Source organism: Labeo rohita, chromosome 8 (assembly GCF_022985175.1).
Source record: "Labeo rohita strain BAU-BD-2019 chromosome 8, IGBB_LRoh.1.0, whole genome shotgun sequence".
NCBI classification, from domain to species: Eukaryota; Metazoa; Chordata; class Actinopteri; order Cypriniformes; family Cyprinidae; genus Labeo; species Labeo rohita.
In genome coordinates this window covers 15,168,604-15,184,270 of record NC_066876.1, presented here as the reverse complement: position 1 = coordinate 15,184,270, position 15,667 = coordinate 15,168,604, and the positions used below count along the sequence as shown (strand labels likewise).

At 34.8% G+C, this 15,667-nt stretch overlaps 1 protein-coding gene across 2 annotated transcripts in view; it reads right to left on the bottom strand.

The window, feature by feature from the left end:
- Positions 1-15,667, bottom strand: part of ipo11 (importin 11) — a 207,586-nt gene that overhangs the window by 104,085 nt on the left and 87,834 nt on the right. For both annotated transcript variants that reach the window (XM_051117440.1, XM_051117439.1), the window contains one exon: positions 15,219-15,345. In XM_051117440.1, the coding sequence (XP_050973397.1) occupies positions 15,219-15,345 (127 nt within the window). The remainder of the gene's footprint in view (positions 1-15,218; positions 15,346-15,667) is intronic.

The window sequence follows — 15,667 nt, the reverse complement described above, 5'->3', positions numbered from 1 at the left end:
GTGATTCTGAATACAGCAACTGTCAGTGTGAATATCCCATAAGTCTCTAGGAGGCTACAGCTGTACTTGTAGAAGAGCAGCATCACACAGGTGGTACAGTTTGCACTTCATTTACGCTCCTATTTAGGCAACCAAATTAGACACACTAAACCTGCTATTTTCTAAGCATTTTCATTGCTAAATGACAGGTTGTAAAGCATGTAACTACCAGAAACAATAACGTCAGCTGGAAAAAAACATGTCGACCGTTACCGAATTCAATCCATCTTTATTGAAATGGGTTTAGGAAGGCTTACATTTTCTACAGAGGAATAAAAAGCAGAGATAAGCAGGGCCGCCTTCTCTCTCAGAGGCATCTGCGGCATAAAACATCAAACACAGGCTGAAAATAAAGCACTCCGCTCCCTGCCAGTGTACAGAGCGCCCACCCAGTAGATATGAGAGAATTATGAGTGAGGAGATGGGATTCGGTGACAGTAACTCTTTAACGAGGTATATGGCTTGCCTGCGGATGCCGGACGAGGCCACGTGCTACCTGGCCAACCAGAGCGGCCGGTCGACATGCGTCTGCTCACCCAAAGGTTCTGCCTGCATCACTGTTATCAGTCTGCTCAGCTTGCCTCCGTTATGGATATGAGCATCTAATCCTGCTTTCTTCTGCTCGTCTGAATGGAGAAGCTGGTGAATAATAGCTATTAGTCTCCACAAGCAATCCCAGAAGACACAGCTGTTGCAGTAATTCCCACAACAAGACTTCCCACGCAAACACAGATCCATATGCTGTTCATTTTTCACAGCTTTTTGTTTTAGCTATAGATTTGTGCTTTGTAGAAAGTGTCCTATCAGCAGGTTATTGAAGAATGAATGGTGGAAAGTCACGTAAGAGGAGCCAATGCCTCAACTGTGACATGACTGAATATGACTGGTTATGATCGTCTGTGATTGGTTCATGCGATAAATCCCACATCTTGTGTTTGTGTGCATTCCATGTTCGTGAACAGTCTGAATGAACAATACATTGGTGTTAATGGAAAGACTAATTAAATGGCTGAAAACATGATCTGAGGGAGTTTTTAATAAGTAATCAGCTTGGTAAGATTTAAAGTAAATCATGTCTGACACCAATATTTATAGAGCATTGCTGACTGATGTGAAAAAATAAAAAAATAGTTAACTACTAAAGAGATTATCACGTTGTTTACAGTATATTATCACAGCTGTTAAAATGTAAATCATTTTTATGATTATTTTAATAGTTTAGGATTAAGTGTCTGAAACTGGTACAACGGTAAACACAGAATTAAAAGTTTTAAAGTGACCGTCCAAAAGCAAAAATGTTAAATTTGTTTTAAATAAATAATTAAATAAATACATACATAAATCAGGGTTTGTACAGATACTTTTCAAGCACTACTTTTTTGATTGTCAAGGACTTCAATGGTGTGATGTTTTCTACTGTTCAGGAAAAAAATCTGGGGAAAAATAAAAATAAAAAAAAACCAGGCAAAAAGATTTGCGAAACCGCTCTGAAATCCTGATTTGAGTCAAGTGATTCACACTCTGCGCTCCTAGGTTCCGATCTAAATCAAATGATTTGCGATTCATGCTCTGAAGTCCCGATCTGAATAATGATTCACAAACCATCATTTCAGATCAGGACTCGGAGCGCAGATCACGAATCATTCAATTCGCAGTATGATTCAAGAACCCGCTCTGAAGTTCTGATCTAAATCAAATGATCCGTGATACGTGAAGTTCTGATCTAAATCAAATGATTCGCGATACACGACTTGAGGTTCCAATCTAAATCAACTGATCTGCAATACATAAAGTTCCGATCTACGTCTAATGATTCGCAAGGGACTTTGCGGCGGACTTTTCAAGCACTACTTTTTGGATTTTCAAGACCATAAGTTAGACTTTTTTTAGGATCTCACTTATGGTTTGATGTTTCCTACAGTTTAAACTTAATTTTTTTTTTTTTTTGAGAAACCGCTCTGAAGTCCTGATCTGAATCAAATGATTTTCGATCGCGCTCCTAGGTTTCAATTTAAATCAAAAGATTCCGCGAACCCGCTTCGAAGTTCTGATCTAAATGAAATGATTCGCGATCCATGCTCTGAAATCCTGATCTGAATAATGATTCGTGAACCATCATTTTAGACCAGGACAGAGCGTGGAACTTGAATCATTCAATTCGCAGAATGATTCAAGAACCCGCTCTGAAGTTCTGATCTAAATCAAATGATCCCTGATACATGCTTCGAAGTCCTGATCTGAATCAATTGACTTATGATATGCAAAGTTCCGATCTAATTCAAATGATTCACGATACACGACTTGAGGTTCTGATTTAAATTAATTGAATTGCAACTTTCAAGCACTACTTTCTAGATTTTCAAGGCTTCAATCAGAGATCTCACTTATGGTTTGATGGTTTCTACTGTTTAAGAAAAAAAAAAAATAAATTCACCAAACCGCTCCGAAGTCCTGATCTGAATCAAATGATTTGCGATCCACGCTCCTAGGTTTTGATCTAAAGCAAAAGATTTGCGAACCCGCTCTGAAGTTCCAATCTAAATGAAATGATTCGCAATCCACACTCCGAAATCCAGATCAGAATAATGATTCACGAACCATCATTTCAGATCAGGACTCAAAGCGCAGATCGCAAATCATTCAGTTCGCAGAATGATTCAAGAACCCGCTCCGAAGTCCCAATCTGAATCAAATGATTCACAATACACAAAATTCTGATATAAACCAAATGATTTGCAATACGTGACTTGAGGTTCCGATCTAAATCAAATGATTCGCGACACGTGATTTGAAGGCCCGATCTAAATCAAATTATTTGTGATACACGATCCGATCGGAGCGCCTCGAAACATGATCACGTGAATGATTTTGCGACGCAATGGTTTTTAAAATCATTACAAACAATGACAAAATTCAAAAAATGAAAGGCTCTTTTATTTGATCTGGTTTTTGCTAGTCATGAGTTTGAATCAGAGTGGTTCCAGCTTAAATGACTCACTTAGTTGTTTTGGTTCATCTGTTCCTCTTCTTGCATCTTCAGCCATGTTTACACAACACTGTCAGTACTACTACTGGTTTAGCTTAATAGTTTTATGACATAAACTGAAACCAAAAAAAGTATGTTTTTTTTTATTGCATTAATTGTGTGTGAAAAGGTATTAAACACTTACTTCACATTGTCTTTCAATAATTCAAGCACTTTTCAAGTACCTCTTCAGGAATATTGTGATTTTTCAAGGGCTTTCCAGGCTTTAAATGTAAAAAGTCAAATTCAAGTACTTCAAGCACTTTAAGCACCTTGTACGAGCCCTGACATACATACATAGTCAAAAAATAAACTGAAAGTTGAAAGAAACAACAGTGTATTGAATGCTTGTGAGTGAGTTAAAGTGGTTTAGTGCCATTTCATCTTAAGCAGCTCAATTCCCCCCCTTTTTTTCCTTTTAAACATTTTTAATAACTCAAAGTATATATTCATATTTTTTCAAAAATAGGTTTTAAATTAAATAATCTAATCTATTCTGTCATGACGATTCCTTTCGGCGTTAATTTTTTTTATTGCTTACAAAATCAAAAACCTAATTTTGAGCCAGCAAGCTTGTTGATGAGATAAACATTACAATTCCCCCAATAACTGATGATACGAAACCAAAACACTGACATGGATAATTAGACGTCAAAACAATAAAGCGAAGGCAGTTTTTCTCCTAGTGACATAGTGGCATCGCAAGTGAGGGCTGATGCGTGAGCGTACAGTATCTGCAAGTACAAGTTGTATATATGTATGAGGGTGCGTGCATATGAAAGCGATTAGTCTATTCTTTTCAAGCTGACAAACCATGAAATAGAAGTAGCCCAATCTCATTTCCTTTGCATAATAGAGTTCGGGAAACGTTGAAACATGTAAGATAAATGATCTACTGCTGTGTTGAAAGCTCCTGGAGGCACGAGAGCTCCACTGTCTCCAAATCTGGTGAGGTCCCTCATTTCTGAACCGGCCAAACGCTGCACATTATTCGCATATGTGTTTCGTGTTATTGACTAGCTGTCTCGCTGTCCCTAGGACAGAGGTCAATGATTAGAAGACCACAGATGACATCCATCAAGACCAAATTTATCTAATAAATTAATATAATGAAATTAATATAATTAAAAACATCATAAAAAGGCTAGTCAAGCTCTTTTTCCCCCTACATGTTTCAAGTCTGCGACAAAAAAGCTTCAGGTTTAAGTATTTGCCATATAGATTACATACTAGACTATTTTGGACTATCATCTCAGTCCTTATAAAATCTGCTATTAACTAGAATACCTTGGGTTTACTATATAGGACACAAATAAAATATTCCTGGCAAACACATTCTGACAAACAAATATAACTTTAATTGGTTGTTAAAAAAAATTGCCACTCACACACAAAGTTCGAATCTGCAACCTCTCATTCTCAAATCAAAACCACACAGACCACAACATGTCATTATTTGAATGGTGGCTGACCTATAATGAATTTCTAGACTCGTGGAGCTTTAATTGAACCCAGGAAATGACCGACGGGTTGTTTTAGAAGCAGAAGGGTAAAATCTCCAGAGTTGTTGATATGTTGGAGCTGTGTAAAAGTAGTTCGTCTTTGCCTCGAGCCTCCAGGCCCCGCGGCGAATGTCAAGTCTACTTACACTGCGCGTCTGCACACTGACATGACAGCACCTCTAGAACGCTGACGGCTCACCTCGCTCATAGACTACGTGTGTTTTTTGAAAACTATGAATGTAGAGTCTGCTAATTTGCAGAAAGTAAACTCTGTTAGGCAGCAAGATGCTTGCTGGGTCAATAAAGTAAATGTTAGCTTGTTAAAGTGTGTTTTGGTTACAAAAACTGTAGTCATTATTTACAGTTTAAAGTGTTAGATTTCCCAAAAATTCTGTCATTAATTACTCGCCTTTATGCCATTTGAAACCGGAAAGACCTTCGTTCATCTTCAAAACACAAATTAAGATATTTTTAATGAAATCTGAGAGCTTGTGGAGTGCTGACCTTGCATAGACAGCAAAGCAACTGACACGTTCAAGGCCCAGAAAGGTATTAAAGACAGTCCATGTGACATCAGTGGTTTAACTGTAATTTTATGAAGCCATTAGAATAATTTTTGTGCACAAAGAAAACAAAAATAATTACTATTTATTCATAACATTACAGTTGAACTGCTAATTTCACATGGACTACTTTATTGATGTCCTTTGTAGCTTTTTGGGGCCTTGAACGTGGAAATTACATTCTGTCTAAGCAGGGTCAGAAAGCTCTTGGATTTCATCAAAAATATTTTAATATGTCTTTTGAAGTTGAATGAAGGTCTTACACGTTTAGAACGACTTGAGAATGAGTAATTAATCACAGAATTTTCATTTTTGGATAAACTAACCCTTTAAAGGTTAGTTTACCCAAAAGCAAATATGCTACATGCAAGCAGCTCATGATCCGCTGGTTTTAAGTGTCTCAGAGGAGCTTGTTCACACTAAATCACACTAAACTCCATCTCTGCATGTGCTTACATATTTTCAAACATTTTTGTGGACGGATCAATTCACTGGATTTGTAAGGAGATGCACTTGTAAAACTGTTTTCAAAAAAACTGAAGATTTAAAGCAAAATAAAAGCTTGAGGCTTTAACTCTTGCAAGAGAAGAATCAAAATAATGTTATTTAAAAAAAAAAAAAATATATATATATATATATATATATATTTTAAATAACATTATTTTAATTCTATATATATATATATATACTGTTAAAAAAAAAAAAAGTAAATTATATATATATACACATTTATATATATATATATATATATATATAGTAATAATCAGGGTTCCTTGGTTAACTTCAAATTCAATGACTTATCAAGGACTTTCCAGGTCCAATACCCACAAATTCAAGCACTTGGGGACACATTTCAAGTGAGAGCAAGGTTACATCATGTTACTGTGTAAGATACACTGTTACAAACGCAACTATGCAAAAAAACTACCATCACAGTAGTTTTGTGCGTGCATGAACATCATGGCACAACATACAACGCAAAGTACCTTACACAGGAAACACTTAACGTAATGCACAAATGCATGTAACTAACGTAAATCAAGCAAGCTAGTATGCAAAGGCCACAAAGTGTTGGCAAAATAACACATTATTGGACTGGAGGGAATAATATGGATTTTTTTCCCAGAAAACTTCTTGCACAAAATAAATTCAAACACTTTCAAGGACCTGTATCTATTTAGTTATTTTCAAAAACTTTCCAGGGCCTTTTTTTTTTCTTAATATTCACAAACTTTCAGGGATTTCAAGGACCCGTGGGAACCTTGAATAATAATAATATTATTATTTAGCTATTTTTATATATTGTAAAACACAACTGAAAAGTGTTACCACAACTAAAATGAAGTCTGAGTCCATTTCAAAATCCAGATACATGTCAGTGCATAGACTTGCAGCAAAATAAAAGTTTGAGGCTTTAACTCTTGCAAGAGAAGAAATCAAAATAGAGAAAAAAGTGACATGCATTATGAAATATTCATTTTTCATTTACATTTATTTTACAGTGCAGTTTTATTACAATAGTAATATATTACTGTCTTAGGAATAATAATAATAATAATAATAATAATAATAATAATTTATTTTTATTTGTATAAACATTTTTTTAATTGTTTGACTTTCTAAAACAACTAAAAATTATTACCACATTTAAAACAAGGTTTGAGTCCATTTTAAAGTCCAGGTACATGTCAATGCAAAGACTTCATACTCTGTTCAAATAGATTACTAAAAAGGAGCTGCACAATTCTGGATATATTAAAAATCATGACCTTTTTTTTTGTTTCAAATAGAGATCACGATTCTCCTATGATTCTGAATAAAAACAACAACATGTAATTTACTATAGGCTGAGACAAAATATTAATTGCCTCATTCTATTAAAAAAATGTTTTATTAATTTTAGGGCTGTCAAACAATTAATCGCGTACAAAATAGTTTGAGTTTGCCTAATATATGTGTGTGTACTGTGTGTAATTGTTATTTATATATAAATACAAGCACATTCATGTATATATTTAAGAAATATTAAATATATGTATTTATTATCATTTTTATAGAATTCATATTATATATAAATAAAATGACTATTTTGTACATAAATAACATTTTTCTTAAATGTATACATTAATTTGTGTGTATTTATACATACATAATAATTACACATACATATTAGGCAAACTCAAACTTTTATTTTGTATGCGATTAATCACAATTAGTCGTTTGACAGCCCTAATTAATTTGAATGCATTATTTTAAAAAATGTTTGAATAAATGATTCAATGACTCATAAATACTTCACTTTTCTATTACTGACTGAAACAGAATGTTTGAATGAATCTCTTGAATGAATGATTCCTAGTCGGGAAACAATGTAATCAACATTGTAATCAACAAACGTTGACTTTATCAAAGGTTTAATAGACCCAGACAAATCGTTGTCATTTAGAGATAAAATTGCGTTGATGTTTAATTAGAGGTCGCGACCTCCCCTGCTGAACAAAAAAAAACAAAACAATAGACACCATTGCAAAATTTGTAATGGTTTTACTGGTTAAATGTTAATTGGATACGTTGGTGGAAACTGTAATGGACCCTGTGGGTTTCTACTGGTAATTGGTCACCTTATATTGGTGGCTTGTTAAAACCACTAAATCCTAATGGAATAAGTCCCATAACACACTACAGAAAATTATTTTTTAATGGTTTTAATGGTTAAAAGTTCATGGTTTGTTATGTTTGTAATAGTATATGTAGTGGAAACCTTTAGAATTTCTGTTATGTTTCTTTTGTTTTTTTTTTTCAGCAGGGTTTTAACGATCATTTGTGCAGCTCTATTGTGGCTCTTAATTTTTTCCCCAAAGCACACCAGATTGATGCATTTAAAATATACAATATTTTCTTCCAAGGTCCATCCTTGTCTGTGGGAAGATTCTGTGGGGTCCAAAACAGCTAAATTGGACCCTAATAACTTTCAAAATAGTCTTTTTGGTCTTTTGTGTTCCATATAAAAAAGAAAATCATATAAGTTTGGAATTACATGAGGGTCAATTTTCATTTTTGGGTGAACTATCCCTTTAATGCTACAGCATAGAAATGCTGCTCCCAAAGTAACAAACCAAAATTGAACGATCTCAAGAGTCTCCCCTAGAAAATAAGCCCCAGTAGGCTGATGAAAGGCTATAAACGCCTCAGGTTTTACATCCATATTGCTCTGTCGCCATTTGAGACTCACCCCTGAGATGTGAAAGCATTTCAATGCCTGACACGTATGCGATGAAATACATTAAATGAATATCTTAACGGCCTTCCCAGTTTATTCCGTTTTCCATCGTTCAATAATATTTGTTTGCCGTTCCCCCTCTGGACGGGTTAGCTTAGTGAAACGGAGCTTGGTTTTTACTCCCTTTGATAAGTTAATAACAAACATGTAAACTTTATTTGAATTCCCTGTCACACGTAGCTAGCAGCTGCACGGCTGAAGGAGAGTTAATAGTGTTTGGTGAGCCCGTGGTTTGCCTCGTTCCAGCGGTCTCTGACTCCAATTTCCCGTGGCACGCACGTAAATACATACACAAACACCCAGGCGAGTGCGCTCGGTGGGGAGCTCTCAGACATTTGAACAGCATGCTAATGGTCTGTCATCTCCACAACTTAAATATTTAAACTGGATCTGCTGAGCCTGTGGAGCCTGCAGGGGCGATATGACATGAGGGAGTGGGCCACACATCGGCCTTGGTGCTTAGACTACACCAGCTTCCATAAATACAATGAACAAATCAATGAATAAATAAGCACACGTTAGGGTCGGGCAGTATAACGGTGTAAACAGCAGGATGCTAGAAATATCCACATGGATTATGAATGGGCAGGACTGTGTTACACTATTTACATGCTATTTGAGAGAAACATGGGATATGAAAATACAGAGTGGGATGTGTCCAAAAAAAAAAAAAAAAGGAGCTGAGATGAGTTGTTATGAGATGCTTGCATAGTTAATCACAAAAATGATTTACATTACTTAATTTAATGTACACTGGAGACCACACTGACTACCTAGAATTTAAAATTTAATTTAAACCTCTAAAAAAATATACATTACACACACACACACATTACATAAAATGAATAAGGAATATTTAAAATTCTGCACTGCGAAATATGATCATTTGTGACAATGACCAGCAGAAATAAGATTAAACTGAATTTAGATTTGTCTCATTTTTTAATTTGTAACATTGATTCTGCTGCTTTGGAATAATCTGGAATATTTTTAACAGTAAAACATCCTTTTATTTATTTAATCAAATTTTGGTGAAAAATTGCATGTCAGTAATTGCTCATTTAAAAAAAAAAAATTACAAATGCAAAATAGGAGCATTTTCATTAGTAGTCTTAGACCTTTACATTTACATTTAATTTTTTGGAAAAATATCTATATTTTGACATATGCAGTTACTCACACAGTGATGAAAGATTAAGTTTAAATAGGACCCTATTAAATCCGTGACATTTTTTCCCCAAATTCCATTTTATTTTTTAATTTTTTTTTTCTAAATTCTGTTACCCCATTTAAATTTTTCTGGTTTAATTTTTTTTTTTTTTTTTTTTTACTTCTTTTAATGGTTAAATTAAATAAAATATTTTTCAGAAAGCATGTCTGACTAATTGAAATCATGAAACTTAAAATTTAACAGCAATTTATTAAAAGCCCTATGAATTTTTTTTTTATTTTCTTCTCATTCAGTTTTATTTTTTTTTACCAATTCTAACTATTTGATTTTATATATATATATATATATATATATATACACACACACACACACATACATATGTATGTATATTATATATATATATATATATATATATATATACATACACACACATATATATTATATATATATATATATATATATATATATACACACACACATACATATGTATGTATATTTATATATATATATATATATATATATATATATACACACATACATATATATTTATTATATATATATATATATATATATATATATATATATATATATATACATACACACACATACATATATATTTATATATATATATATATATATATATATATATATATATATATATACACACACACACACACACACACATACATATGTATATATATATTATATATATATATATATATATATATATATATATATATATATATATATATATATATATATATATATATATATATATATATATATACATATATATATATATATATATATATATATATACATTTTTCTGGTAAATAAATTAATAGAATTTTGTAAAAACCAGTACATCAATAATACAATTTCTAATTTAAAAAATATATATATAGAAAATACTAAATAATTTTTTTTTTTTTTTTGCTAGTAGTCTTAGATTTTTACATTTACATTTAAAGGAATCGTTCATCCAAAAATGAAAATTCTGTCATTAACTTCTCACCTTCATGTCTTTCCAAACCCATAAGACCTTCGTTAGTCTTCAGAACATAAATTAAGATATTTCTGATGAAATCTGAGAGCTCTCTGACCTTCCATAGACACCAAGGGTCATACCACGTTCAAGGTCCAGAAAGGTACCAAGTACGTCGACAAAATAGTCCATGTGACATCAGTGGTTAAATTGTATTTTTATGAAGCTACTAGAACACATTCTGTTGCGCAAAAAAACTAAAAATAATTTTATTCAACAATACTTCTCCGCATCGCCCTAGTGTCAATTTAGAGAGTACCATGATGTACTTTTGGGTGAACTAGCCTTTTAATTTCCTGCAAAAATAAATATATTGTGATTTATGCAGTTATCAAGATATAAAACTATTCATACAACGATATAAGATTGATTGCACTGCCCACCCCTCGTACATATTCATCTTCATTCAAAGTGCTGCACAGCTATAACTTTCACCACTAACACGATGACGACAGAGGTGCACACTGTGCCGTAATCAATGCCTTAAATGTAAATGTAATCAAGCCAGGGATGGACAACAGGCAGGAGTTAAACCTAGATAAAATGCTCGGATGATTTCACGCTGCCGTCCCCATTTTAAAACGCAGCGTTTCGTAGCCAGCGACAGCAATCAAAATTCCAATCAGGTTGACGGAAATGAAAATGATTTGTGGATCGTCCTTCGCCTTGAACGTTCGAAGAAATCCCAAAAACACTTCTGCGATAATTTTCCTCTCTCTCCATCACCGAAGGAACGTGTCCACTCCTCTGCCAGCTGATAAAGCCTCTATTCCATTTTCAGACTCCGATAATACCAACAAGAAAGGATTCTCACAAACATCTGTCTGCATACGGTGAATTCCAATAGCTATTGCTGACATCCTAGTGGCATATAAATGCATTTTACAACATGCTTTAAAATGAAGGCTGTGCAAAGCTACACATTTTCAAGCAGCTTGAGGCACATTTGCCATTGAGTCACGATGCCAAGGATGGCTGAAGAACTCCATCTGCTGAGTACAAACACCAACCACTAAAAACTCTTCAATAGATTAACTGAAGGACATTCAACAAATGAATAGTTTTGTGCAATAAACGGTAATTAACAAAGAAAGGCCGACGGATTATGCTAAATAATAGGGACACTGCTCACAGCTGCCTATCTGAGAGCATCTGACAGTAACTGTTTTGAAATTTATTGTTGAAGGCAATGAATGTGATACAACAGCGGTGCTCTGATGAGTACTGAAGCTGTGCTGTAATGGTAGGGAGTTTAGAGAGCTCTCAGACAGGGTTTTACCATGCTGACAGTCTCTGTTCGCACACTAAAGCACAGCACGCCGGGTAAATTCCCTTGAGGAATTTAGTCTCCAAATTAACCCCCCTTAAAGAGCCACCTCTACAACAAAAATGAGATAAGCCAATAAAACAAAATTAATATATAAATAAATAAATAACAGGCAGTCAATTCTGTTAAAAGAAAACAGCAAAAGGATACAAAAAGACAGCAATAGCCAAAACAAACCATAAGAGGTTCTCACAGTGCTCACGAAATTGATTTTGAACTAAACGTGGCTAAGCTACAGGCTGGAGGGTGCCTTTGGACACTGGCAGTGGTATTAGTGATTACCCACTGGTGCTGTTGATTAATGGTGCTGTTCATAAGTTGGCATCTAATGATGGTCTCTCATTATTTACAGAGACACAATGCGGCTAATCAGAGTCCTCACGTGTTTCTAATTAGGGAAGACAATATTGATTTGAACCGATGGGCGATTTGTCAAGACTTTCAATGCAAAGAAAGCAAGTCAATAATTGGTAATTCTCATTGGGAATTCATGACTGCTCTTCTGCATAACATCACATCAGAGTTATTATTGCTAAAACAAAATATGTAAAATCTTAGAAACATTTTTGCTAGCTGAAATGAGCTAAAATAAAATACAGAGTGTCTATTTACTAGGGATGTGCGGGTCTAGTCGATTAAACGGTACAGCTCCTACTAGTCAACACTAAAAACAATAGTCGACCACACCACCGAAAAACACATGATTTTATCATTGAAATTGCCATAACTTTAACGTTACATTTAAAACATTTTAAATAAGTTCAAATTAAAAGTTAATAATAATAATAATAATACATTATTTTTAAAAGTGCATCTGGGCGAAAACTACGTTTTTTTACCTCAGACCTCGCATGCCCTTATAGAGACCTCATGACCACGCAAAAGACTAAGGTGTGGGATAATTTTGAATTAGAAGGAATCGGAAAAGTTGTGTGTAAGCGGTGTAATATCAAATTGGCTTACAATAACTCTACTGGAGCGATGCATAACAGGCACGTCGTAGGCGTTAGCTTACAGGCTAGCCAAAGGCATTCACTACAACCTGCCGCCACTGCGGTCCCGTCCCCGCCATCTATTCCTCTAAACGAACACCCACTTCGGTGGTGGTGTGGGATGTCCAGGCGCTTTCTAAAAACTCTATCGGCCTCTGCGTGCCTGTGACTTCAGTTCCTGCCGAGCCCCTTTTTTCGTAGTTCACCAGATCACGTTGACAATTTACTGAAGAAAAACGCATAATCTTGAGTATGTAAAACGGGTATTGTTGCATTGTTTGGTTTTTAAACGACATAGCCTGCATGACGCAAGATTTTAAAAGCTGTTTTAATGCTATTCCTTGATAAACATTTCTGTTGTTTTTGACTTGCGTTTTAATATGTTGTCTAACTTTATATGAAGATGAATAATTCTGTCAGGCTATTAATTGATTTTAGATTGTTCTGTATTTCCCAGCTGGTTTGTATAAATGAGCTATGCAGTGGCTGACGTTGAGTGTATGATGCTCTTTTGTTTTCTTTTTAACGATCGCCTAAAATGAAATGATGATAATACAAGGCAAGCGGAAATTCATTGAGGGATTTGACAGTGTGATTTATAGATAAGTATTTCAAATGTAGGCTATTATATACATGCACATACATGGGTTTTTTTCTTACCATCTTTTGGGGTGTTTTATGTTATATGTTTTTTAATGTCCCAATCTCCCTAAAGCCTTCTACAGTGCATGATTTTAGCAATCCTATAAGATCATTGCTGATCACACTGTGACATAGATCCAATAAACTTGGGTACGTCATGATGACACCTATTGACTCGAAGGCTAAGACACACGTTACTGTAGAATAATACTTTAGAAGAATAGAACGTCATCTGCATGTGCTAGCGGTAAAAAAAAAGAGCAAAAAAGTCGCACTTTGGCAACTAGTTTTTGTGTGTGCTGAAAAAAAGAGGAAGGAATAAGAGCTTGAGGTAAGCAGTTTCAAGTTTTAGCGCCATGTCACATTGATTTCGTGTGGCATTCTTATTGGCTAGTCAGTAAACGTGGATCCTGGCAGCAAACACACAGTGCAATGATAAGGCAGAATTTCTGACACTGCCAGAAAATTAACGTAGGCTATCTTTGGTCGCAAGACCGTGACAATGGCCATCTTTGAACCTTTCTCACTGTATGACATAGGACCACAGAACAGGAGCCACGATCACAAAAATCGTGGGACAGCCAAAAATCGTGCAATGTGTTTCGGGCTTAAAACTTTGCTGGCTTGTTTAGAATCATCTGTCACATGTGCTCATCAGGTTCCATGAAGTTTTGAGTTTTCGTTTAGGCTTTATGGGCGTTTGGGTATATTTGGACAGATTTTTTTTCTGAACAACCCTGATATAGCTTCCCAAGTAAGTAGTTTTTTTACATTTTCTCAATCATTCAACAAACTGTTTGACTGACAGCAATGGTTGTGAGTTTGACGAAGATAGATAGTTAATTTAGTTCAAAAGTTGGTAGCTTTAGTAAAATCGGCCCTGCCCTATTTGAACATTTTGCCGTCCCTTTGCGACAAAGGTTTGGTTACGATCGGGCGAAAAACATAGGACCTACTAGCAAAAGTAGGTTTTTCAAATTTCAGGTAATGGACGAATCCAAGGCGTATTTAGTCCGGCGTTAGCCAAGGATTCCAACGACAAAAGACATTTGAGCCTGCAATGAGCCATTTAGGATTTATGAGCGATTTTGTACTTTTGATTGCTGTAACGGCCCCCGTCAGGCGGACTGGGGTGAACCTTGGTGACGTTTAAGATGGTGTGAGTACTACCATCCTACCAAGTTTCAAGTCTCTATGACTTACGCCCAATCAGTTTTACACAGAGATTGCTGATCCTTGGCCATTTTAACAATTACAACGGGGTTTCAGCGTTATGCATATGGACCCCTAACTATAAACGCATATAAATGATGTTAAAATAACAATTACTTAATTATGGAAATTATACAGAAAATGTCTTCTGAGGAAGAAAAACACAGAAATTAAACAATGTGCTTGTCGCTCTTTTCCACGCAATTACAATGGGCACTAAATCTTCATTTAAAAACATTTGCAAAAGCATCATTAAAGGATGATAAAAGGATATTTCGCATTGTTTTATGATACTTTTATGGCACTTTTTAAAGCTTTAAAGCCTCGGTTTACATTTATGGCAACTGCATGGAAAAGAAAGCCCAGCATGTTTAGTTCATCCCTTTTAAGATACCTGGACATCCTGTAAGTTTCACTTACCACAAGGTCAGGGTCCTGCATGAGACTGAGGATGACCTCATAAAGCAGGGGCCTCAGCTCTGGCTTGAACTTCACAGAGATCCATTGTCCAATCAGCCAGATCACCCGCCTTCTGATCAACTTGTACCTAAAAAACAAAATAATCCATTTCTGCATTGTCCTGTTGATGGCTTAAAATACTTTAAAAAGCTTCTTTCATCAGAGAAGGAAATGTTCCAAATTGCAGGTGCAAGACACAATAGAGAGATGATGTCCATTGTCTTTCACTTTTCGAATCTTGTATTCAGCACACCTTAAACTTCTCATTTCCATGCATAGTGCACAACTTAAAAGTTTCTGTTTTCACAGGAGAAAATTTTTTACAAAAGGTTAGGATTCAAAAGGAGAAAAACTTTTCTCTGCAGCAACTTTATATCTAAAAAAAAAAAGAAAAAAAGAAAAATAAAACC